The 26614-nt window shown below is 40.5% G+C and overlaps 1 protein-coding gene across 1 annotated transcript; it reads left to right on the top strand.

The window, feature by feature from the left end:
• The first annotated feature begins 4716 nt into the window (after positions 1-4716).
• On the top strand, positions 4717-22414 carry LOC128509708 (uncharacterized). The gene is made up of 7 exons (XM_053481541.1): positions 4717-4837; positions 7147-7197; positions 7277-7585; positions 12615-12905; positions 20520-20594; positions 21494-21608; positions 22390-22414. The coding sequence occupies exons 1-7, from the start codon at positions 4717-4719 to the stop codon at positions 22412-22414; spliced, it is 987 nt and encodes a 328-aa protein (XP_053337516.1).
• Positions 22415-26614: the final 4200 nt, after the last annotated feature.

Raw genomic sequence — 26614 nt, 5'->3', positions numbered from 1 at the left:
GGGCTGTTTGGAGGACCCTGGGACAAATATTACTCTATAAGTAAAAGTCCTCCATTTACGTGTAAATGTGTAAAAGTAAGTACAGTACTGTCTGATTGTGGACATGCTGATCTCGTTACTGTCTGCAGTCACATCTGCTCCTGATTTCACTCACTCACTCACTCACTCATCTTATATACTGCTTAATCCAGGGTCACAGGGACCTGGAGCCTATCACAGGAGACTTAGGGCACAAGGTGGGGTACACCCTGGACACGGTTCCAGTCCATCACAGGGCACACACACATATACGCACACATTCACACACTACGGGCAATTTGGGAATGCCAGTTACCCTAATCTGCATGTTTTTGGACTGTGGGAGGAAACCAGAGAACCAAGCACGGGGAAAGAACATGCAAACTCCACACAGAGACGGGAAACGGGCCTGCTGGGAATTTAACCCAGACCCTGAAGGTGCCAGGGAAGAGCGCAGTAACACATGATATATATTAACAAGCTGTTAAAAATACAATAATAAAAAATGGTCGAAGAAGGAGAGGAGGAAGGCGTGTTCGAAAGCAGAGAGAGAAGAGGAAAGGCAAGAGTTTAGGAGTGATAGTGGGGACTTTGAATGTTGGGACTATGACAGGGAAGGGAAGAGAGTTAGTTGATATGATGCAGAGAAGGAAGGTGGATGTACTGTGTGTCCAGGAGACCAGGTGGAAAGGTAGCAAGGCGAGAAGCTTAGGATCAGGGTTCAAATTGTTTTACCATGGTGTGGATAGGAAAAGAAATGGAGTAGGAGTTATTCTGAAAGAGGAGTTTGTAAGGAATGTTCTAGAGGTGAAGAGAGTATCAGATAGGGTGATGAGTCTGAAGCTGGAAATTGAAGGGATAATGTTCAATGTTGTTAGTGGTTATGCCCCACAGGTAGGATGTGAGTTAAAAGAGAAGGAGAAATTCTGGAGTGAGTTAGATGAAGTGATGCAGAGCATCCCCAGAGGTGAAAGAGTGGTGATTGGTGCAGACTTCAACGGACATGTTGGGGAAGGGAACAGAGGTGATGAAAATGTGATGGGCAGGTTTGGTCTTCAGGACAGAAATGTAGAAGGACAGATGGTGGTGGACTTTGCAAAGAGGATGGAAATGGCAGTAGTAAATACTTTCTTCCAGAAGAGTCAGGAACATAGGGTGACATATAAGAGTGGAGGCAGAAGCACTCAGGTCGACTACATCTTGTGTTGACGTTGTAATCTGAAAGAGATCAGTGACTGCAAAGTGTTGGTAGGGGAGAGTGTAGCCAGACAACACAGAATGGTGGTGTGTAAAATAACCCTGGTGGTGAGGAAGGTGAGGAGGACAAAGACAGAGCAGAGGACAAAGTGGTGAAAGCTGAGAAAGGAAGAATGTTGTGAAGTCCTTAGGGAGGAGTTGAGACAGGCTATGGGTGGTCAGGAAGGGCTTTCAGTTGACTGGAGAACTACAGCCAATGTGATCAGGGAGACAGGTAGGAGGGTACTTGGTGTATCATCAGGTAAGGCAAAAGTGGACAAGGAGACTTGGTGGTGGAACGAGGAAGTCCAGGAGTGTATACAGGGAAAGAGGCTAGCTAAGAAGAAGTGGGACACTGAGAGGACTGAAGAAAGTAGACAGGAGTACAGGGAGATGCAAAGTAAGGTGAAGGTAGAGGTGGCAAAGGCCAAACAAGGAGCATATGAGGACTTGTATGCTAGGCTAGACAGTAAGGAGGGAGAGGGGGATCTGTACAGGTTGGCAAGGCAGAGAGATAGAGATGAGAAGGATGTGCAGCAGGTTAGAGTGATTAAAGATAGAGATGGAAATGTACTGACAGATGCCAGGAGGGTGATGGGAAGATGGAAGGAGTATTTTAAGGAGTTGATGAATGAAGAAAAACGAAAGAGAACAAAGAGTAGCAGAGGTGACTGTTGTGGAACAGGAAGTAGCAAATATTAGTAGAAGTGAGGTGAGAAGGGCGTTGAAGAGGATGAAGAGAGGAAAGGCTGTTGGTCCTGATGACATACCTGTGGAGGTATGGAAGTGCTTAGGAGAGGTGGCAGTAGAGTTTCTGACAAGTTTGTTTAACAAGATCTTGGAGAGTGAGAGGATTCCAGAGGAATGGAGGAGAAGTGTATTGGTGCCAATTTTTAAGAACAAGGGAAATGTGCAAAGCTGTGGCAATTATAGAGGTATAAAGCTAATGAGCCAGACAATGAAGCTGTGGGAAAGAGTAGCGGAAGCTAGGTTAAGGGCAGAGGTGAGCATTTGTGAGCAGCAATATGGATTTATGCCTAGAAAGAGTACATCAGATGCAGTATTTGCTTTGAGGATGCTGGCGGAGAAGTACAGAGAAGGTAACAGGGAGTTGCATTGTGTCTTTTTAGATTTAGAGAAAGTGTATGACAGGGTGCCAAGAGAGGAGCTGTGGTATTGTATAAGAAGGTCTGGAGTGGCAGAGAAGTATGTGAGAGTGGTGCAGGACATGTATGAGAGCTGTAAGACAGTGGTAAGATGTGCTGTAGGTGTGACAGAAGAGTTCAAGGTGGAGGTGGGTCTGCATCAAGGATCGGCTCTAAGCCCCTTTTTGTTTGCTCTGGTGATGGACAGGATGACAGATGAGGTAAGACAGGAGTCTCCATGGACTATGATGTTTGCAGATGACATTGTGCTCTGTAGCGAGAGCAGGGAACAGGTGGAAGAAAATTTGGAGAGGTGGAGGTATGCTCTGGAAAGCAAAGGAATGAAGGTTAGCCGCAGCAAGACGGAATACATGTGTGTAAATGAGAGGGACCCAGGAGGATCAGCGAGGCTAAAGAAGATGCAGGATTTTAAGTACTTAGGGTCAACGGTCCAGAGCAACGGAGAGTGTGAAAAGGAGGTGAAGAGGCGGGTACAGACAGGTTGGAATGGGTGGAGAAAAGTGTCAGGTGTGTTGTGCGATAAAGGAGTATCAGCGAGAATGAAAGGAAAGGTGTACGGGACAGTGGTGAGACTAGCAATGCTCTACGGCTTAGAGACAGTGGCGCTGAAGAAAAGACAGGAGGCAGAGTTGGAGGTAGCAGAGCTGAAGATGTTGAGGTTCTCTTTGGGAGTGACAAGGATGGATAGGATTAAGAATAAGTTCATCAGAGGGACAACCCATGTTAGATGTTTTGGAGATAAAGTCAGAGAGGCCAGATTGAGGTGGTTTGGACATGTTCAGAGGAGAGATGGTTAATATATCGGTAGAAGGATGCTGAGGTTGGAACTGCCAGGCAGGAGGTCTAGAGGAAGACCAAAGAGGAGATTTATGGATGCAGTGAGAGAGGACATGAAGTTAGTTGGTGTGAGAGAAGAGGATGCAGAGGATAGGGTTAGATGGAGGCAGATGATTCACTGTGGCTACCCCTGAAAGGGAACAGCCGAAAGACAAAGAAGAAGAAGAAGCTGTAAAAAATACAACAAAGAAAGACAGGAACTCAGAGAAACCATGCAAGAGGATGGAGTAGAAATGATCTAGGGAAGATCAACTAAATATATATATATAAATCTGTTTAATCCCCTAAACCACACTGGCCTAGTAGACAGAATCTGAGTGAAGGAACTTTATCAGTCCAGCAGGTGGCGATAGTGGACCAGTAAGCCGTGTTTGTCTCGCGAGAGTTTGCCTGTCATCCCCCCTTCACCCCGATAGCCCCTTCTACTTCCTAATGGTCTCTATATTGTTTCCGGGTTGTTGTTGTGACGCAGTAAACAATTAATCGTCTCTCCTGGAACTTTACTCTGTTTACATCAGTCGGATTTGACTCTCAAGGTCAGTTTATTGTAAAGGTTATTACTCTGTACTGCACCAGGAGTTGGTGTGTGTGTGTGTGCATGTGTGTGTGTTTTTCGTGCGCGCGCGTGTGTGTGTGTGACAGTTCATACATTGTGGACTTTATTGTCGTTGTGATAAATAACAGAGTATAAACAGCGAGACAACATTAGAGTATCATCATCCTGGCAAGTAATAATAATAATAATAATGATGATGATGATGATGATGTGTGTGTGTCCATGGTGGGTCTGGAGCAGGTGATGTACAGGATGATGGTGATCATGTAGGATAGATATAACTGTGCAGGGTTTAAAGCTCCACATGTCAGCACACACACACACACACACACACAGGCGATTTCTGAATCACAGTAAATGACACGTGGGTGTGTTTCCCTGCATTCATATCAGGCTGCATTCATTCATTTAAGAACACTTCCAGATGCTGCATTATACACACACACACACACACACACATTAATTCATCAATCAAACCAGAGACTAGTGAATGATTCAGTCACACAGCTCCATCAGCTCCATCACGTCTCCTCCTTATTTATGGCGTTCTGCTCTCACTCACGTGACGTGTAACGTTTACATTATAACTACAGTGGTCCAACGGATCACAAAAATCACAGTTCAGATCACATCATGGTTTTTGACTCATGGATCGGATCAGCAAAAAGGCCAGCGACTTTTGGTTTTAACAAAAATAATCTATAGAACCTAATTTAAAAAAATAATAAAACCAAGAAATAACCAGCCAAATAAATAAAATTTAAAAATAAAATATTCAATACTCAGTTGTTAAGGTGCAGCATGTAAAAAAAACAACAACTGAGACCCGAAAACAGACAACAAACATAATAAGATTTTTTAAGACGAGGATGTCCACATTCTCTGGACCTGTTAGCAGTCACTATGTCACTTGCAGTGGAGAACGCGGTGGAGAACGCGGTGGAGAACGCGGTAGAGAACGCGGTGGAGAACGCGGTAGAGAACACCCTCTCACGAGGAACTGAAGTGTGTTTCACAGTTTCTGGTGGATTATCTGTGGTGACTGGACTATTACTTCATGCATTGTGGCTCTTTAACCTCCGCTCTGCTACCACTTCTATCAGTACCTGCACTAGATCTGTGCTTGTGTGACTCTCGTAGAGAGGGCGTGTCTGTAGCGCAGCACTTCACATCTCCCACTCCACTGTGAGTCACAGTTCTGTAGCTTTCTGTAGACCTTGATGTCCACTCGTCTGTGGTGATCACAATAGAGGACGCGTCTAATAAGTCTGTGAGGATTGTGTTTATATCGTGTTCGTACAGTTCATGCTGAAGTGGGCATATCGTAGCGTAGCGTGGCGCGAGCACTTTCAACAATGTTTTCCCTGACAGAGTATGGTCTCATGTCTGCTACGATAAACATCCTGATAGATTTGGGAAACACTTTAACTGGTTGTTGGGGGTGGGGCAGGGGCAGCGCTTGTAGGTTGACTTTTACACACACACACACACACACACACACACACGCGCACACACACAATGACATCACTGCTGTTTGACTCACAGATGACATAAATTGTCTGAATAACGGATTAAATTTTATAAAATATAACTGAATAACTGAGTAATTAAATGGCGATGCTACTGCATTAGATTACTCATTACATCAAAAAAGTAATCCGAGTACTCTAACACTCTAAGTCATGTGTAAGTCAGGGACTGGCAGTATGCTGAAGTGGCGTGACTCAACACAGCACATACACACTCATACAAACACACATGAACACAGTTTATTATTATTATTATTATTATTATTATTATTAATGAAAATATTTTTTTCTAATTTAAATTGTCACTGTATGCAGCCCACAAGACCTTCTTCTTCTTCTTTGTCTTTGGGCGGTTCCCTTTCAGCGGTCGCCACAGCGAATCATCTGCCTCCATCTAACCCTATCCTCTGCATCCTCTTCTCTCACACCAACTAACTTCATGTCCTCTCTCACTGCATCCATAAATCTCCTCTTTGGTCTTCCTCTAGACCTCCTGCCTGGCAGTTCCAACCTCAGCATCCTTCTACCGATATATTCACAATCTCTCCTCTGAACATGTCCAAACCACCTCAATCTGGCCTCTCTGACTTTATCTCCAAAACATCTAACGTGGGTTGTCCCTCTGATAAACTCATTCTTAATCCTATCCATCCTTGTCACTCCCAAAGAGAACCTTAACATCTTCAGCTCTGCTACCTCCAACTCTGCCTCCTGTCTTTTCTTCAGCGCCACTGTCTCTAAGCCGTAGAGCATCGCTGGTCTCACCACTGTCCTGTACACCTTTCCTTTTCATTCTCGCTGATACTCTTTTATCGCACAACACACCTGACACTTTTCTCCACCCATTCCAACCTGCCTGTACCCACCTCTTCACCTCCTTTCCACACTCCCCGTTGCTCTGGACCGTTGACCCTAAGTACTTAAAGTCCTGCACCTTCATTACCTCTGCTCCCTGTAGCTTCACCGTTCCTCTTGAGTCCCTCTCATTCACACACATGTATTCCGTCTTGCTGTGGCTAACCTTCATTCCTCTGCTTTCCAGAGCATACCTCCACCTCTCCAAATTTTCCTCCACCTGTTCCCTGCTCTCGCTACAGAGCACAATGTCATCTGCAAACATCATAGTCCACGGAGACTCTTGTCTTACCTCATCTGTCATCCTGTCCATCACCAGAGCAAACAAAAAGGGGCTTAGAGCCGATCCTTGATGCAGACCCACCTCCACCTTGAACTCTTCTGTCACCCCTACAGCACATCTCACCACTGTCTTACAGCTCTCATACATGTCCCGCACCACTCTTACATACTTCTCTGCCACTCCAGCCCTCAAGACCTCTGGGCTTATTAATTATAAAGCTAATAACTTATTTGTTCAATAAATAGATTAAACATCAAATCTATGTTTACTATTTACTAGCAAGTTAATAAATGGATTAATCATCCAACCGGAAAATTAAACATTTGATTAAAGTAAAAGAAACATAAACATAACGAAACATTTTAAAAAAATTATAATAAATAATTTTCATTAAAATTAAATGAATAATTGTGAGGTCCAGCCCTCCACAGTCTAAAATGTCCACACTGTCCCTCTACACCAGGACCAGCAGCTTCACTCCTGAGCTCTTCATTTAGTCTGTGTTTATTTACTATATGTAATAATTCTATAATAACTGACCCTCTATATAACTCTATATAAAACAATGAAAATAAAAGTCTGTAAAACACTTAAACTGTGCTGTAATGTTCTGTGTTCCTCACTTTACACTTTAATCATGAACCTGTTATTATGTCTTTATTACAGGATCCACAGCAGCCATGATGCGTCTCTGTACAGCACTGATCTTAATACTGGGTAAGGACGTGTGTGTGTGTGTGTGTGTGTGTGTGTGTGTGTGTAAACGTCACTAGTCTCATCACACTCTTTCTCTCAGCTCTGTATCAGGTGGACTCCTCAGACAGACCAAAGGTGTTTGGGAATCTGCACGAGACATCGTCCCTCCCCTGTCCTCAGACGTGCTCTGGTCTTCTCACCTGGACCACATTTCAGAGACGGGGCGATGTTCTAGTCAGGTGTACCAGAGACTCGTGCTGGAGTAAAGACGGGTTTAGTCTTCCTCTGGAGCAGTTCCTCAGTGGGAACTCCACCCTGACGGTGCTGAGAGCCGATTACAGCCTGCGAGGTCTCTACATGGCCGAGTGTGACTCTGAGACGCTGTGTGAGGTCGTCTTCACTCTGTCCCGTGAGTATTCACACTCTACATTTACTATTGATTTACTGAGAGCTTCATCTGTTAATTCTGAGATAAAAGAATTCAATCCTGGCAAGAAAAAGTATTTGAACCTTTTGGAATTTCATGTTTTTCTGTATTAATTTGTGATAAAATCTGATCTGATCTTCATCTAAGTCAAGATTATTAACAAATATAATGTGTCTAAAATAATAACAAAATAATTCAGATCTTTCATGTCTTTATTAAACACACTCATTCAACATTTAAATTGGTAGTGTGAAAAAGTAAGTGAACCCTCTAGAATTAATACCTGGTTGACTCCGCCCCCTGGGCAGCAATGACCTCATTCAGACACGTCCTGTAGCTGTAGATCAGACCTGCACACGGTTTAGGAGGAATTTTAGTCCGTTCTTCCTGACAGAACTGCTTTAGCTCCGTCATATTCCCTGGACGTCTTATGTGTGTCTCTCTCTTTAAGTCATTCCACATCATCTCTATGGAGTTGAGGTCTGCTGCGTTACCAAACTTCTAGAGAGTTCCAGCTGATGTACAGACCTTCTCACATCAGTCTGAAGAATGTTTTGATACACTTGTGAATTCATCTTCCCCTCTATGACTGTGAACTGGCCACACCCTGATGCAGCAAAGCAGGTCCAAATCATGATGTTTCCTCCTCCATACTGTACTGTTGGGATGTGTTCATGATGATGCCCTTTTTACACCAGATATGCTGCGTGTTCTTTTCGAACGTTCTTTTTAGGAAGCAGCAGCTTCCTTTGTATGTGTCCTGACATGGAGACCCTGTTCAGTGTTTTACGTCCTGTAGACTCATGAACACAGACGTTAGTCAGTTCTAATGATGTCTTTAAATCTCTGGCTGTCACTCGAGGTTGTGTCTTTACCTCACTGATGAGTCTTCATCGTGCTCTTCGGGTCATTTTGTCCATGTTTAGGTAGAGTAGCCTTCGTCCCAAATGTCTCCATTTGTGTAACTGTAGACTGGTGAATTTCTAAAGTCTGTGAAATCATCTTGTACCTTTACATGTAAATCAACAATTCTTGATCCTCTGAAAGCTCCTTTTGGCGAGACATGACTCACTATAACATATTCTCCTTGTGGTGAACAATCCCAAAAAGTTGGTGAATGGGTTTTAAGTAGCTTTAGTCCACACCTTCAAACTCATTTTCTTAACACAACTCCAGGTTCACTAACACCTGATGCTACTTTTTTGAAGTCATTAACTCAATACTATGAAGTTTTTATGTTTGTTCTTAACAAAGACGTGAGAGATCAGATTTTCTTGTGTTATTATTTTAGACACATTATATTAGTCAGTACTCTTGACTTTGATGTGGATCAGATCAGATTTTATAATGAATTAATGCAGAAAAGCTTGTAATTCCAAAAGGTTTAAATACTTTTTTTTGCCGCTGTATCTACATGAGCTTCAAATGAAAGTCTGGAATCTGTAATCACACAGAGGTCTTTTACTGTTGTTCATGATGATTATCTAATATAAATAGATAAATGTAAACCCACACAGTATTTCTAAACTGATGAAACAAACACAGTCATGATCTTTTATGTCTTTACTGATGCTCATAAAAATTACAAAGTGATGGTATAAAAAGTAAGTGAAACACCAGGCTTCTGTTGTGACTAAATGCTAACTGGTGTCAGGTGTAAGGAAACCTGGAGACCAGTCAGTGAAGAGAGAATGGAGAGGAGGTTTAGAGCTACATAACTAAACTTATAAAAACACTCAAACAGTATCAGTGTGCTACTCACACATAGGATCAGCTGATGAGAGCCATGTCTTGTGAAAAAGAGGTCTTAGAAAACCCACGATCAAGAGTTGTTGATTTGCATGTAGCATGTGGCTCCTCTCCATACATGTAGTCACCCAGCCATGATCACTCCAGTCAAGCTACAGCACAATTAAGTAAAGAAGAACCCCAGAGTAATAGCTAAAGTCTTGAAGGATTCATTGGAGCTGGATAACGTCTTTCTTCATGAGTCAACCATACGATACGTAAAGCATTGAACAGTCGTGGTATTCATGGAGGAAGATGTTACTTTTAACCATTTCTAGTTAATCTACTACAGAATGGCTTCAAAGACACAGAATTGGCCTTTTGGAGCGGCCCAGTCAGAACCCAGACCTCAACCCAATAGAGATGTTGGGAAATGACCATTAGAGGTGTTTACACCAGACGTCCTAACAATATGGCTGAGCTGAAGCAGTTCTGTAAGGAAGAAGGTCCAGAATTCCTCCTGAACATTGTGCAGATCTAATTCACAGTTACAGGAAGCGCTTGGTTGAAGTTGTGTCTGTCAAAGGTGTTTCAACCAAATATTAAAACACTGTTTTACTTTGTTGAACACACCCATCAATCATAAAAAGTGACGGTGGAAAAACTAAGTAAAACAGTGTTTTAATATTTGGTTGAAACACCTTTGACAAAAAAAAAAAAAACTGTTTCACTTAGCTTTTCCACCATCACTTTTTATGATTGATGGACGTTTTCAACAAAGACATTAAAGGTCATGACTGATGTAAAATGTATACGCACTTTAACATGAAGAGCTAAATTCATAAATTTATTTAAGACTAGTGTTAGTATGTGTCGTTAACGGGTAAAAAGTTTATAGAAATATTTAAAAGGTTAAATCTAATAATAATCTGCTGATCTTCAATGTAATCAGTGATATTATTATTATTATTATTATTATTATTATTATTTGAGGTTGAAGCCCACGGACATGTCTGTGTGTCTCTCTGTACAGCAGAACTCTCTGTCTAACTTATTAATACAAAGAAATCCCATTCTGTAAGGTTGAGTATCTTACGCCTTGTTTACACTAAGTTGTCCTTCTTTAGATCGGATAAAGATGAAGTTTTGTCTTAAAACCACTCCAGCGTGTTAAAATTCACTTATACCACTTCAGCGCTGTTATTTCAGCCAAAGTGAAAATATGAACTAATCCCAGTCAAAATATTCACTTTATCTTTTCTAATTAATATCTATTGGTGCAGGTGTTTGTTTACATTGAGACAGTAGCGCATTAGTAGATTATTTTACAGTAGATTATTAAATCCCAGACATAATTGATCATAACATCACTTTTACTCCACATTTAGATCTCAGCACATAACCCTGCGCTCTCGGTTCAGGTATTTTACTCACCCACACCTCGGACTGCTGCATATGCGTTTGCTCTAACAATGTTTATCTCATGAAGCAGTGATGTGGAACGCTACTTTCAGAACATATGAGACGAACTGGTTTTAAACTTCCCGCAGAAAGAATAAATGTACATTGATCTGTCAGTACATCTACACACGATTTGTTTTTTATAATGTACTTTTTGTAAGCCATGCTGTGCCGTGCTTTAATTTCTGTGAACGACACATTGACCTCAGAGATTTTGTTTTTGTAGTTTGTAAGACAATGAATACACCTGCGAAGACTTTGTGAGTCCTTTTGACTAAAATGATTTTTATTTAGAAAACCTGGTAATTGCAAATACTTCACTTAATTTTCTTGCTACTGTATGTTACCCTGAGGAATCATATAGAGAGAAAATAACAGTGGGCCTAAAACAGAACCCTGTGGAACTGTCACGGTACGCCAGGTCACGCCCATATATCAGTTAAGGTCATGATCACCTGCACACTCCTGCTCCACGATCCTTTCCGCTCCTTGCTTTTCACCACCTCATTCATCGCTCCAAACACACCTGTTCTCAATTCCTGATCATCACAGCTCTCTATTTAACACGCCTTCAGACATCAGCTCTCTGTCAGATTATTGTGTGCTGTCCATGCCCAGTATTCCAGCGTTTCTCCCTGCTTTGAACCTTCGGATCTTGACCACGCTCAGTTTTCACGACCTTGTCTTTGTCCCACACTACGGCTCCTTTGCCTTCACGGATTTACTGTTGCTGACCCTCGGATTTGTCTTTCGAACATGAGCTCTGATCACGGACTTTCTTGGTTCCCCGTTTCTGACCTCTGCCTGTTCATCGACCATGAGCTACCATTTCGGATCTAGCATTCTGCGCGATTCTTCTGCCTTGCTTGCACACAGCGTATGTACTTTCTAAACACGCCGGCTCGGCACCTCCGCATTCCTGCCGCGGAGCCCATTCAGAAAAACGGTGAGCGCGCGCTCGGAACTCATTGACTCAAAGCGCTGCACTCGCTCTCTACATACACCAGCTCCGAGCAGAGCTCGATTAGAGAAACCGTGCACGCTTGCTCTGTGCTTGGATCCTTCACCCCTACGCACCCTCATGACAGGAACACCAAACTTCACTTCACATAAAATAGTAACTAATTAAATCTACAAGCTGATAACGATCGGTCAAATATGATCTGAGCCAGACGAGGTCCGTCCCCCCAATTCCTACTACATTTTCTAATCTGTGAATGTGAATACTATGGTTAATGGTGTCAAAAGCTGCACTGAGGTTGAGTAACACAATCAAATAGACACAACCCAGATCAGAGGCCAAGTGCTGACTGTAAACTGTGATAAAGCCTAAATCCTGACTTATACAGTTCATGGATGTTATTCCTATGTAGTTATGAGCATAGCCGCTAAGCAACAACCTTTTATAGGGTCTTTGAGATAAAGGAGAGGTTTGATATCAGTCTATAGTTGGACAGCTGACAGGGGTCTAGGTCGGATTTATCATTTAGGGGTTTAATGACTTCTAGCTTAAATGGTTTAGGAACTTTGACATGATTATTTTTAATGCTTCTGGTATTATCTGTTTAAATAAATGTGTAGGTAAATGTGTGCACAAGTTGATTTTGCTGAAGAGAATAGTGAACTTGGTTTAGTCTGTAGTTCTGTAGTCAGATGTTCGGGATATCCATCTGTTATATTCACAATTAGCATTTAGTGTCTTTATGTTTGGTTTTGTGTTACACATATCAAATGTTATGCATATTGTAGACTGCAACTAATGCCAGACACACATCTATAACATTGGCTCTAAGTTTTAAAACATTTTATTTCCACTTACTAGCTCTAGAGATGGCCCGTAACATTACCCCAGGAGAGCCCATAGACGTGCTCTTACCCCTCACTGACCTGGTGGAGGTGGATTTTACTTCCAGAGATGCTGCACAACCACCAAACCAGGAGATCTGCATCGTGGACAAAGACAAGATTCGCTGCAGTCCAGATTATAAAGAGAGGTCGTCGCTCCTCAACACTCTTCAGATTAAAGATGGAAGTGTCTCTGACAGTGGGATCTACACAGTACGGGATAAAGTGAACGACGAGATTATAGTCAACTTACAGATCAATGTGAAAGGTAGGAGGGACTTAAAAATTATCATACTGGGAATATAAAGTCTACACACCCCTGTTAAAATGGCAGGTTTTAAAAAAAGTAGACCAAGATAAATGATTTCAGAACTTTTTTCACCTTTAATGTGACCTATAACCTGTACAACTCAACTGAAAAATAAACTGAAATCGTTGGGGGGAGTAAAAACAAATAACTAAAATAATGAAAGAATTTGTGAGAAACAGCGACAGTAGCAGGAACAGGACATCCCAGGAGGTCAGGGAAGCTGCCAAGAGGTCTACACTGACATTGAAGTAAGTGCAGGAAGCCCTGGCAAGCACTGACTGTGTAGTACAAGTGATTCAGTCTCGCATTTTGCTCACATGGCTATGGGGTAGGGTGAAGAAAAACTTTCAAACCCTGGTAAATTTAGCAGAAACACATTTGAAGTCTCCATAAAGCATTTGGAAACATGTGTTATGGTCTGATGAAACCAAGGTTAAAGTTTTTGGCCATAATTCCTAAAGATATGTTTGGCACAAAAACATCACTGCACATTACCAAAGGAACACCATACCCACAGTGAAGCATGGTGGTGGCAGCGTCATACTTTGTGGCTACCAGTCAGTGTTGGTCAGTCAGTCATCTCTCAGCATGAAAACGAGCCAAAGCACAAATCCAAATCAACAAAAGAATGACTTTACCACAAGAAGATTAAAGTTTCCCAGGCAGAGCCAGACCTGAATATGGCTAAAATCTGTGGAGTGATCTGAAGAAGGCTGTGTACAGGAGATGTCCTCACAATCTGACTGATTTGGAGTGTTTTTGCAAAGAGGACAAATATTGTAAACATGATTATAAGTAAACATGTCCCATGCTAATAGACTCCAACCCAGAAAGACTGAGGCTGAAATGAAATTAAAAGGTGCTCCGACAAAGTATTAATTTACACGTGCACGTTTATACAACCACATTATTTGAGTTGTTTATTTTTACTGCACCTAAAAGATTTCAGTTTATTTTTCAGTTGAGTTGTACAGGTTGTGGAAAAGGTTCTGTAATTTATATATCTTATTACATCACAAAAACCTGCCATTATAACAGGTGTGTTTAGAATTTTTATATCCAGAATTCACATACAGTCCTTCTGGAAAGTATTCACAGCGCATCACGTTTCCACATTTTGTTATGTCACAGCCTTATTCTAAAATGGATTAAATTCATTTTATTCCCCAGAATTGTACACACAACACCCCATAATGACAACATGAAAAAAGTTTACTTGAGATTTTTGCAAATGTATAAAAAATTTTTTTTAGAAAGCACATGTACATAAGTATTTACATCGTTTGCCATGAAGCACAAAATTGAGCTACATTGAGTAAATTCAGTTGATTGGAGATGTTTTGGAGAGACACACACCTGTCTATATAAGGACCTACAGTGGGCAGTTCGTGTCAGAGCACAAACCAAGCATGAAGTCAAAGGAATCGTCTGTAGACCTCCGAGACAGGATCGTCTCCAGGCACAGATCTGGGGAAGGGTACAGAAACATTTCTGCTGTTTGAAGGTCTTAATGAGCACAGTCTCCGAGACAGGTGTGTGTCTTTCCAAATCATCTCCAATCAACTGAATCTACCACCGGTGGACTCCAATTAATCTGCAGAAACATCTCAAGGATGAGCAGGGGAAACAGGATGATCAGGGGAAACAGGATGATCAGGGGAAACAGGATGATCAGGGGAAACAGGATAATCAGGGGAAACAGGATGCGCCTGAGCTCAATTTTGTGCTTCATGACAAAGGGTGTGAATACTTATGTACATGTGCTTTCTCAATTTTTTGCTTTTTAATAGATTTGCAAAAATTTCAAGTAAAATTTTATCATGTTGTCATTATGGGGTGTTGTGTGTAGAATTCTGAGGAATAAAATGAATTTAACCCATTTTAGAATAAGGCTGTGACAAAATGTGGAAAGTGATGCACTGTGAATACTTTCCGGATGCACTGTATATATAGGCAGTGTCATATGGACTATATATATATACATATGATCTGTGCACAGAATGTGATCACCCGAGATGACGCAGTTAACGATGCCCTGCCCCATAAACGCCTCCATGCGTTTTCTAATAAGATGGTTGCAATGCTGTATAATCCCGCCAGGTAGAGCATTGACTGCTTCAGTTAACTGCAGTGTCCAGGCAGACGGTTACACTATGTTCAATATATAGGCAGTTCTTGTATTGTCAACATAGTTTTATAAATAGATGACGTGGTAAAAAAAATTATTAACAAAACAGATTTTTTTAAATCACTCAATACACAACCCAGGATGCTTATGCTATTTAAAAAAATACATTAATTTATTAATAAATAAAACTTGTTATTGCAATAATTTTTCAAGACATCCTTAATAATCCTTAAAGACACGGTAACATCTGTAATTTATCTATACCGGTCGTTGTAGGTACGGAATACAAGTGCGGGCTATGTACAGTATTTTACATTACAGTGTATTTTATCTATTTCCATTTAATACACTGGTAGATAATATTTTGCTGCAAAGTAAAGCTTAAAATTTAACTTCTGCTTGGGTTAGTTCCCGTTATATTTTTAATGATGTTTTCTCTCATTTTGAGTCAAAAATTGGCATAACAAATCGGTTAATAACTCATAATATCTGGAACAATTATTTGTCCATACGGATCAGTATGTCTTTAGTCATTTAACCAGCATAATGTTTCCCCATCAAAGATCCGTGAATAGATGCGGCAGCAGAGACATTCACACTTGAAAACAATACTAACAGAACTAAACAATTCCAGAACGTCAGCGCCTGTTACGCAGGACAGGAATCACCTACAGCATAGGTCGGCAATTAGCGGCCCCCGGGCCACATGTGGCCCGCAAGCAATAACATCTGGCCCGTGAGATTGTTTAAACTAGAGAATGAAAATAAATAAATTATATATTTTTTAAAAATCGGACTGACAGTCTCAAAAAAGCTCTTTGTTTGGAAACCTCATTTTTCAGAACAGAAATATTTCAATCGATCTAAATTCTTATTTGTTATATCTGGATACGAGGGTGAATAAGCGCATCAGCGAGGTGCAGAGTGAACGCTCAACATGCAAAAACAAATGACGTCTTGTTGTGCTTTGCGAGCACCCAGGGGTCCGTTCTTCGTCTGTCTCTAACTCAGTTAGCTGGATTTGATTGTTGTGGATTTATCCTGATCTTGGATTGTTTCGTTCTTCGATGCGCTTCTCGCATTTGTTGTCATAGCAACATATCCGTAAGCTTGAACCTGCTCGGGAGCAGCTTTATTTCATGTAAACAGGATTTAGCCCGCGCTCCTGGTGGGTTATGATTGGTTGAAATGGCGAGGTCACATCTGATTGGTTAAAGAGCACGACTCACGCGGACTGACTCACGTGGGAAAAGAAAAGGATCTTGCATATATCCTTGCATCTTGCACATTTATTTTTTAGGTGTTTGTCATGAATATGCAAATAAATAATTATATATAATAAAAATAAATATTTTATAATTATAAATTATATAAACGAAACTAATTTTATAACAAACAATATAAAAGTATACATGTATTTCAAAAATATTAATATTTCTATTTTTTCATATACAACATATTTATTTTCATATTGCTTATTTTATTTCATTGTCTCATGTAATTTGTAAAGCATTAACCTCTAAATTTATGTTCTAATATAATATTTAATAGCGATTATGTGGGGGGGGTCCATGGCAGGGGGCATTTCTGCGCATAACATGCGTTACAAAAAAAATGGAGCTCTTTTTCCATTTCGTCAACCAATCGCAGGGCTTGTGATCAGTGAGTAGACAACTCAATCCAGCCATACTAATCATCAACAACAGGTGAGCTCGAAGAACCAACCTAGCCGGATCGTAATTAGCACGATGATCTCATCTTAGATGTGTCAGTTTATCTCGGATCTCGGTTCTGTCATTTTACGAGCGCCTACCATTCATCCTCCCCTATTAATTCAATAAATTAGCCAATGTTTTGGTTGTGGCCCGCCATGTAATGGCTTGGAAAAAATCTGGCCCGAGGCCAAACTTAATTGCCGACCCCTGACCTACAGGATACTACTGTATTGCCATAGTTTCATTTGGTTTTACGCAATTTCATGTGTTGTTTGTGTGTGTGTGTGTGTGTGTGTGTGTGTGTGTGTGTGTGAGCAAGAAAGAGAGAGAGAGGGCTTATATTGTGATTTGTTTAAGGTTACTGAAGCCCTTACTACTAATAATAATAAACAATATTTCAATGTAACCCATGGGTCTCAATCACAAAATCAGCCAACTAGGGCTGCAACAACGGATCAATGAAATCTATAAAAATTGATTAATAAAATCGTTGGCAACAAATTTCATAATCGATTCGTTGTGTCGTGTGACGCGGAGACATTTGACATACTGTTTACTATAACAGTGTGACCACGTGTGTTAGGGCTGCACGATATTGGGAAAAAATTACATTGCGATATATTTTTTTTCCTGTGATATACAGTATATTGCGATGTGTACAACTTTATTTATGTTCATCAGGTGTTTTGAACTGCTTAAATATCAAATAATATTTCAAGAATAATTGGGGTAATTTTGTAAGCATTTTCAAAGAATTTTTTTTTTTTTTACGTATAATCAAAACCCTGAAATAAAATACTTTTTTTAAGCTTATTTTGGGTTGTTTCATAAACAGTTTGATTTTTCAGGCAAATCAAGGCTCTAATATGTTATGAAATTAATAATGAATTATGAAGTAATAATGAAGTAATTTAACATTTTATTCAACAACTTCTTTTTTACAGATTAGTAAATATATTTTGTCACAAAAAAAAAACCCGAGTGGTAACAAATAAATTGTAATAAGCTAAACTTAACTTGTTGTAATGACAATAACAAGTGATGTTAACAATATGTCAGACTTTTTTTTGCCAAAGTAAAGTGTTGGTCATCAGCTAACAAAAAATATTAAACTTTTCTACAACTCTATAAAAATATTTGGTTTCTTTATATAAATCTATATATATATACACAGTTCTTTATGATCTACATGACTGCACACTGCTTTTGCTCTGCCTGTGCGCGACACACGCACTGCTTCTGCTTTGCTAGCGCCTGCAGTGTGAGAGAGGCATAACGTACAGTCAGACTTATCTAGGGCTCTGTTGTTCGGCTGGACCACAAGTCGGTTGTTGCTGCATAATATTTCACTTGTGATAAAAGCGCGGTTTCCACTTGTGCCTTATTGGCTGTACAGCTCTGGGATGGTAATTTGAGAAAAATAAACGCGTGACGGCATAACATAACGCTTGTCAAACGAGCGGATCATGTTTATAAACCCTGCTTGGTGACCGTGTTTATTGGTACCATGTCTTTCGCAAGGTGAAATGTAATAGCATCAGTGACATCTTTATGTCGCTTAGAGCCCTTCTCGTAAGGCGTCACACTGGCAAATGCATCCGAAATGTTTTTTTTTTTGCTTTGGACAACAATCTGATCTGGCTTTGCATTCGTCATACAGTACCTTGTGGTGCCGACTTAAATGGTCAAACAAATTCGTAGTGTTTCCGCGAGTTGTGGCAACAACTGCCAGGCACTCCAGACAAAGCACATGTTTTTGGTCAGCATCATCCTTTTTGTATCCAAAATACTTCCATATGACCGACGTTGCGGTTCTTTTTGCGACCATTTCTGCGCTTTTCTCCCGCGCGTCCCGCGCTCATCTAGCCATGCGCACGCAGAGACTGCATGCATGAAGTAGGTGAAGCACCGTGTGCTTTGTAGTTTTTAAAGAACCCTTAAATATGAGTTAATTACTTTATATTAGACAAATATAGATCCATGAATAGAAAGTTTAGAAATATAGAAAGTAAGTTTTTAAATCGGACACACACAATTTTTTTTTATTTTGCCCTGCAATGTGACTGCCGCGATTTGACTACCGCGCATGCGTACATTGCGATGACGATGCTGAAACGATGTATCGTGCAGCCCTATAGTGTGTGTAAAACTTTTTTATTTTGTGTCTGTATGCGTGTGTGTACAGCGCGTCTGTAAAGTAAAAGCAAGTCTCATTAGAGATGTTAAAAATCCATGTTCCTTCTCTACTCAAGGAGTAGCCTGCTCTTTGCCTGCTGTGTGTGTGTGTGTGTGTGTGTGTGTGTGCGCGCACGTGCCTCACACACACAGACCTCTCCTACTTTTGCCTTCACAGACACACACACGCTTTCTCTCTGCTCTACACAGAAACACTGCTCTGTCGTGATTCTTTTCAAAGGTAAAGTGCAGGTTAATTTGTTTTATTTTTACTTTACAGCAGTGATTCCATTTATTTAATTTTTTAACTAAATTTCGTTTATGAGTGTTTAGGAATACAAGCCGCTTCCGAAACAAAATATGCTCATAATCCAAGGTTCCACTGTATATATGTGTCAGATGTAAAGCATACATGTCTACGTTTTTTGTGTTAGTCCATTTTTATTTTATTTTATTATTATGATAACAGCTTAAGGAGCAACATGTTTGTGCACTTTCTAAAGATTTTAGTTCTGTATTTGAATAAAGGGTTGGAAATGAATGCTTTTCTTGGGTTTTCGGTTTTATCCGATTAATCGAAGGGGGGGGGGGGGATTAATCGATTATTACAGATTATTATGATCGATCAGGGGGACAGATTAATCGATTATTAAAATAATGGTTAGTTGCAGCCCTACAGCCAACGCTGTAATCGGATGACAGCAAATTATATACTCTGAAACTTTCATTTGAACATTTGAAAATATATACAAAAACATAAATATAAAAACAATCGACTATTATTGTTAAAGTCAACCCGTGGCTGTTCAGGATCAAGTTTACGGGGCTTCTCAGTCTTTTGTTAATTTTACTTCTGACTCAGAACAGCTGTATTCATAGGTTTAATCACCTATTTACAAGACAATGTTGATGCACTAAAGTGCTACAGGTGTGTGTCTGTGTGTGTGTGTGCTCTTGCATTCGTCAGGTTTGTCTGAGTTCATCAGGTTTGTCACCCTCTAGAAAGTGTTATATGGACTATACAGTATGTAGACAATGTTTTATGGACGAGTAGTTTATGGTGATGTTATGACCCCACACTGACTAATACCAGCACACTTGGTGACATTTCCACCACGCCGCTCCTTCACTGGGTCAGAGTTGAGCTCAAATGGAACATGATGCACCTGTTTCATGCTCAGCTGGTGGTTTAGGACACGGTCGATTGTGGACAGGCTGACCTGGTCAATGCTTGTGAAAGGGACATTGTCTTTCAGGACTCTGTCTTTGCCCACACCTCAGCAGGTGTTGTACAGGTGTGTGTGTGTCAGTGTAACTCAGTGTGTATTAGGTCTTTGTAGAACAGACTGGATTTAGTGTTGGAGCGTCATAGAGCGCGCGCACACACACACAGAGTGTATAAAGCAGTAGGTGAGTCAGGCTCCATCACTCCATCACTCTGTAAGATCCACATCAGTTCTCTATCAGTGATGAGGGTCTTACAGACTGATCATGTGACCTACCTGACTGACTTACAGTGTTTAACCTTCTGACACTTTGTTCTGATGTTTGTAGAGTCTAAAGGAGAAGAGCAGGGTGATGGAGGTGTGTCTCAGTCTCACAGTGTCAGACGCAGGAGTGTTCAGTCTGGTACGTCTTTATGTCTGTGTGACCATTTATTAAATTCTATTTTACTAACACACAGGACTGATCATTAATTACATAGAATTAAATAAATAAATGATTTAAATTAAATCTGACACTTTATCAGGGCCCGGTTTCCCGAAAGCTCCTTATCGCTAAGTAGTTCTTAAGTTGTACCTTAACTTCTCTCTTAATGTTATGGCGCGATATCCGAAACGTTCGTACTCTAATTATCTCTTAGCTAAGTCACACGTTCGTAAGGTTGGTCTAGCGTAGTTTCAGCTCAAGGCGCTAGTCAGCGCCACTGAGCAGCAGTCTTTATAAATCAGCAATGTATACAAGCACATTATGGAACGTATCAAAGTCATATTAATGATGGAATATACTGTAGGCCTGATTAAGAATTTTATTTTATTTGATGTCAGAACTAATAGAGCGACTTTTAATTAGCCCATTTCATAATGTGACTAATGCAATAAAATTGGCGATCAGTTTTTCAAACAATTTGGCTCTAAGTATCTAGATCATATAAAGGGGTAATCATGGTGGCGTCCAGAAAGCAACAGATATAGCAGCGATACAGCGTGTTGTTGTGCTAAACTGAAGACGGCGCCGTCCGCGGAGCCGTGTGGTTCATGTACATTTTTCCTTTAGGCAAAACTTCAGCCCTTTTCATATTTTGCCTGATGTGGATATTTAAAAAAAAAAAAAAGGTTTCGCCTTCCAAGGCAACAGATTATGGAGCGTCTTGACCTGCTCAGACCTGCGCTTGCATTGTCCACCCCATGACAGTTTTGACTGGGCCAATTCTGCCGTGGGTGAGTAAGCAGAGGGAGGTGAATTTGGTCAGAGCATGTTCTTTGGGGACAGTGGATACCCCCTCAAAACGTACCTCTTCACACCAGTATCCAACCCACTGACTCAGGCTGAAAGAGCCTTTAATGTTGCACACATTTACACTCGCAACATCGTCAAGCGTGCAATTGGACTCTGGAAGCTGCGCTTTCCGGGTCTGCACAAGTCCGCAGGAGAATTGCGCAAGCCGAGGGCGACAGTGGCAAGGAAAAACTCCCTGAGATGGTAATAGGAAGAAACCTTGAGAGGAACCAGACTCAACAGGGAACCCATCCTCATTTGGGTGATAACAGAGAGCAGGAATTGATCTGCATTCATACAGTGTGTTAGTTGGCAATCAAGAGTGCGTTGCACATGAGTAACTGCAGCTGTTTGTCAATCAACTATGATTATATACCTGGTTCGTTTCACAGCTACTACAGGTTACATGAAAATATTAGCAACAGTTTGGTGATTTAATTTATATATTTGTCTATTATGACATGCTATTGATAAGTTAACCCTTGTCGAAATAAACGTTATTAGAAGAATTTAGTGCAGTGTTTAATTTGCATAGAAAGTCCCGTCTTTCTTAACGCTGTCATGCAAAAGGAGTCAAAAATCGATTCCTGAGCAAATGATGTTAGCTAATTCAGTACCTTCACTGTAGACAGCGCCTTGTCACAGAAAACACACTTAGAAAAGTAATCACTTCACGTAAGATATATCTTAAGAGTCTTCATAGCGCGAGAAGAGTGTGTGTTATCTGGAAACCGGGCCCAGGTTAATAACTAACACACACTGCTGCTGAGGCTCAGGAATAAATACTCTGAGACTCTAGATAATGTGTGTGTGTATGTGTGTGTGTGTGTGTGTGTGTGTATGTGTGTGTGTGTGTGTGTGTGTGTGATGTCAAAGTGAGAAACTTCTGTAAAACTCATTTGTGTGTGTTTGTGTGTGTTTTCAGAGGAGAAGACATGTCCAGTCTGTAATCAGGAGAGATCCAGGCCAGTGTGGGAGAGTGTACTGGTAGCAGTGCTGGTGATTTGGTTCATCCTATCAGTGTTACTGATCGTTTATCTGTGGAAAAAAAATTCTAAAGCTCCGTAAAGGACCTGCACACAGCACACACCAGATGACTGAAAATACCAACAGACACCAGCCATTAATGATTCTCTCCATTCCAGCAGAATGGAGAGAATGTTCGAGCCAGCCCAAATCCAGATGTGGAGGCTCAGCACACACTCCTCTCACTGAGCAGCAGCACTGAGACACCAGTACAGAGTTCCTTCCCAGTTTAAGCTGAACTTCTCCATAGACTCTCCCAGTTCACATCAGCAATAAGTTTCTCTATCTGGACCCAAACCCTCCTCCTCCTCACCCACAGGTTTGTGTTTATAGTCAGGGGTTAAAGTTAAGCATTAACAGATGAGTGAACATTAAACCCCTGTTTAATGGGAAATTACTCTCCTAAAAACACTTTCAGGTGTGGACGCGTCTTTCTGTCATGAGTTTACAGACACACATCGTCCTCTGAGACAAAACCGTCCACAGTGAAATTTATCACTCGACTTGTGATGGGAATTTGACAGTAAAATGACCTTTTCCAGTTTATGATTCACATTTAGCTTAAAATGGACTTGACTCCTTTTTTCCCCACTCAATACTGTACAATGATTCTGGACCAGCTACTGGAACCAGTTACTACCAGCTACTGGAACCAGTTACTACCAGCCCACTAAACACACACCGCTCACTTCCTCCACTGATCTCAGGAGTTTCTACACCATCCAGTGTTGGTGGACACCATGACTATGGAATAGAGCTGGTGTGTGTGTGTCACTAATATCCTCCCAGTTCAGTGGGTGTGTCCTGTGTCTCAGGTCCTGTGTCCACTGGTAGGATGGTTTCGGTCAACACCTGATCATAAAACTTTTATATTAAATCGTAGCTTCAGGGTGATTAGATTTCCTGCTTGTTACTGAGACACGGTTACATTCCAGAGACCCCTGTGCCTTTTCTGATCTCCTTCACTTGATGGTGCCTGTTTTATGTCCCAGGACCATCAACTGGGCTGCTGGACTGAACCCTGTGTTTACATCCATGTGTAACTGCCTTGTGGTTTAACCACCACTGGACGTCCATCAGAGGTTTAAACTTCAGCTTCTCATTATTATTAACCTGCACACTGATTATCAGCCTCGTAAATACCACAAGGACTTTATTCATCAGTTTGAGGAACTTTTGGAGGCTTCATGCTGAAATATGACAGAATTCTGATTCTCAGGGATTTTAAAAGGTCATATAGGATGAATTATTGTCATGCGCTGTATCTTAACTGCCCTCAATCGTACCCTTTATGTACTGTACTGCAGATTTGGTCCGAACGCTGCAGCTCACCTCTTGACTAACTCTCACCAATTCTGGTATCCCTGTACTTACTCCCAGTATATTATAGAATTTATTTTAAGGTTTTAACTCTTGTCTACCAGGTATTAAATGACCTGGTACCGCAGCATCTCATTGATCTATTGCAGCTTTCCTTCCTTAAAAGTTTTTTTTTAATGAATTTTGTATTTGCTCAGATTGTCTTTAATATTACAATGAGTTTTATGATCTTAATTATTTAAGTGTGAAAATATCCAAAACTATTTTTAATTCAAAGCGGTATAGTGAAAAAAATGCACAGCACTGTTTTTGTTTTTATTCTGTTGTTTTTGAATGTATTTTTTGTACTTTTATTTGTATTTTATTTCATTTGGTATATAAAATATACTTTCATAATTTTTTTGCTTACTGTGTATGACTGTATATGTGACAAATTAAATTTGAATTTGAATTAAGCTGTGTAATAAGAGTTTTAGTTCACTTCCCTTCATCAGTCCAGAGTTTCTCTCCTGATTATTGTGTGTTTAAAGTCAGGGGTGGAGACTCGGGGTCGAATGATAAAATCACTCAGAACTAAACATAAAGTGTCCTCACTCCCAGCAGCATTTCTTATAAAGTCACCTTAATGTTTAGAGATAAAATAAATACAGTCCACACCATCAGAGGGGCTTCAGTGGCAGATATCAGCTCTGATAGGGTTAACCAATCAGAGAGTGCTGTGGGCGGGACAGAGCTCAAGATCACAGAACCTTTTAATTCATATATCTTTTTTAGGAAATGTAATTGTTTTTTTTATTTGACCGCCTTTTGCATTGATTACGGCTTTTGTTTTGATAATCTTATGCAACGTCAGAGAGAAATAGAGGGGTGTCAAAAGTTTGATTGATTGCTTAAAGGTCAAAGGTCATGTCAAAGGTGATGTGAATTTTTTATTACTATATTTCATTTTTGACAGCTAAATGTCAAAGGTGCCATATGAAAGGGTAATTAGGAGTAGTTGTGTCTTAATTGTTTACACGTGTTTAAGTCATTAAGAAAATTGTCTCCTTTCCTGTGAAAGTAAAAGTTTACACAAGTCATTAAACACATTAACACATTAACATTAACAGAGAATTAAATGTTTCCTAAACGGTCTTTAAAAGCATAACACAGAATTAAAGTTATGTTAAGATGAACTACACCAATAAATGACTGATTGTAGGGGAATGAGAATAATCATAGATCAGTGTTACTGGAATAGCAGATTCTTATGCATTAATAAGACATGAACCTTTCCTTACTCCTCCGGTCTAAATATTACACAATCAGTACAAATTAACAAAAACACATTTTTACCTGGTTCACTTGTTCCTCTTACTGTTGTAATAAAGAGACATATTTTACCACATTGACTTTTTAGGAAAGTATGAGTGGGTGGGATTTACCCCCCATGGACAGTCAATCTAAACATGGTATCAACCTGGCACACATCCAAGTGAAGGTCTTCACTTTCACCAAGTCTCCAAAGAACCTCATCATGTCCTCTGAGACCATGGCTTTTCTAATGGCTTCATGTCCTTCCCTTCTCACCCTGACACGCCCATCACTCTGGAATAGGATCAGTCTGGACTCATCAGGTCACATGACCTTTCTCCATCACTCCAAAGTCCAGTCTTTATGATCCCTAACAAACTGAAGACAAACTACACAACATGTCTCAACATGTGGACTTCTTATGGACACACAGCTGTTTAGTCCCAATACTGTGAGTTCTCATCACACTGTGTCTGTCCTACTTTTACCTTCACACACACACACACACACACAGACCCCTCCTACCTTCACACACACACACACTCTTTCCCTCTGCTCTACACAGTTTCAGAACACAGATGGAATCAATCAAACTAATTAATACTGAGGGAGGGCGAGACATCCGCATGCGCAGTAACATAAATCACGCGCTCTTTGTCAGCGGTGCTCGTGCGATCGACTCACTCATCCATATGTGTAGAAAAGAGATGCAGTGTGATGGTCTCCGTCACTGTTTATACATTCACGTACTGACTGGGCCGGACCACACTGACCAGCGGCCCACTGGGGAAACTCACGGTCCAGTCCGACACTGCACACACACACACACACACACACACCTCTTCCCTCACTCTCAGCATTTACACACACACACACACACACACGCTCTGACTCAGGGCTTTATCCGCTCACTACACACGGGTTTAACAAACATAAACAACAACCCATAAGTTCTGTAGTAATGTTAGTGTTACACTATTAAAGTAAAGAGTTTAATCCTAATGAAGGCTGTGTTTAAGTCTCTTACTAAAGTCTAATAGAAACTGATGAAGGAGGAACAGCGCCCTCTGGTGGTCTATAGACATTAAAGCAGTCATTCACTGAACCCCAGTTAAAGTTTCCTGAATAGTTTTTTACATCACTGACATACTGAGGTGGACAAATACACAAATCCTGTAGCTGAGGGAAAGTAGAGACTCCCTGGGGCAAATATTACTCTATAAGTAAAAGTCCTTCATTTACGTGTAAATGTGTAAAAGTAAGTACAGTACTGTCCAGTGGCGGCTGCTAGCTTTTGAAACAGGGAAAGCTCATATTAGGCCTTCATCATAAAATTCATTATGTTATTTTATACGTAAATTCTGGCTAGTTTCCCCTTCCACGAGCTACTTACTTACTATATGAACGAACTAACTTTACAACACAAAGAGCAAAGGCAAGAATGCTATAATATGTTTTTTTTTTATTATTTAAAGAATGATTTGTACAAATAAAAATGGTTTATATCAGAA

The sequence above is a fragment of the Clarias gariepinus genome, chromosome 21 (assembly GCF_024256425.1).
Source record: "Clarias gariepinus isolate MV-2021 ecotype Netherlands chromosome 21, CGAR_prim_01v2, whole genome shotgun sequence".
NCBI classification, from domain to species: Eukaryota; Metazoa; Chordata; class Actinopteri; order Siluriformes; family Clariidae; genus Clarias; species Clarias gariepinus.
The sequence above is the reverse complement of the archived record's forward strand: the minus strand, read 5'-3'. Positions and strand labels throughout refer to the sequence as shown.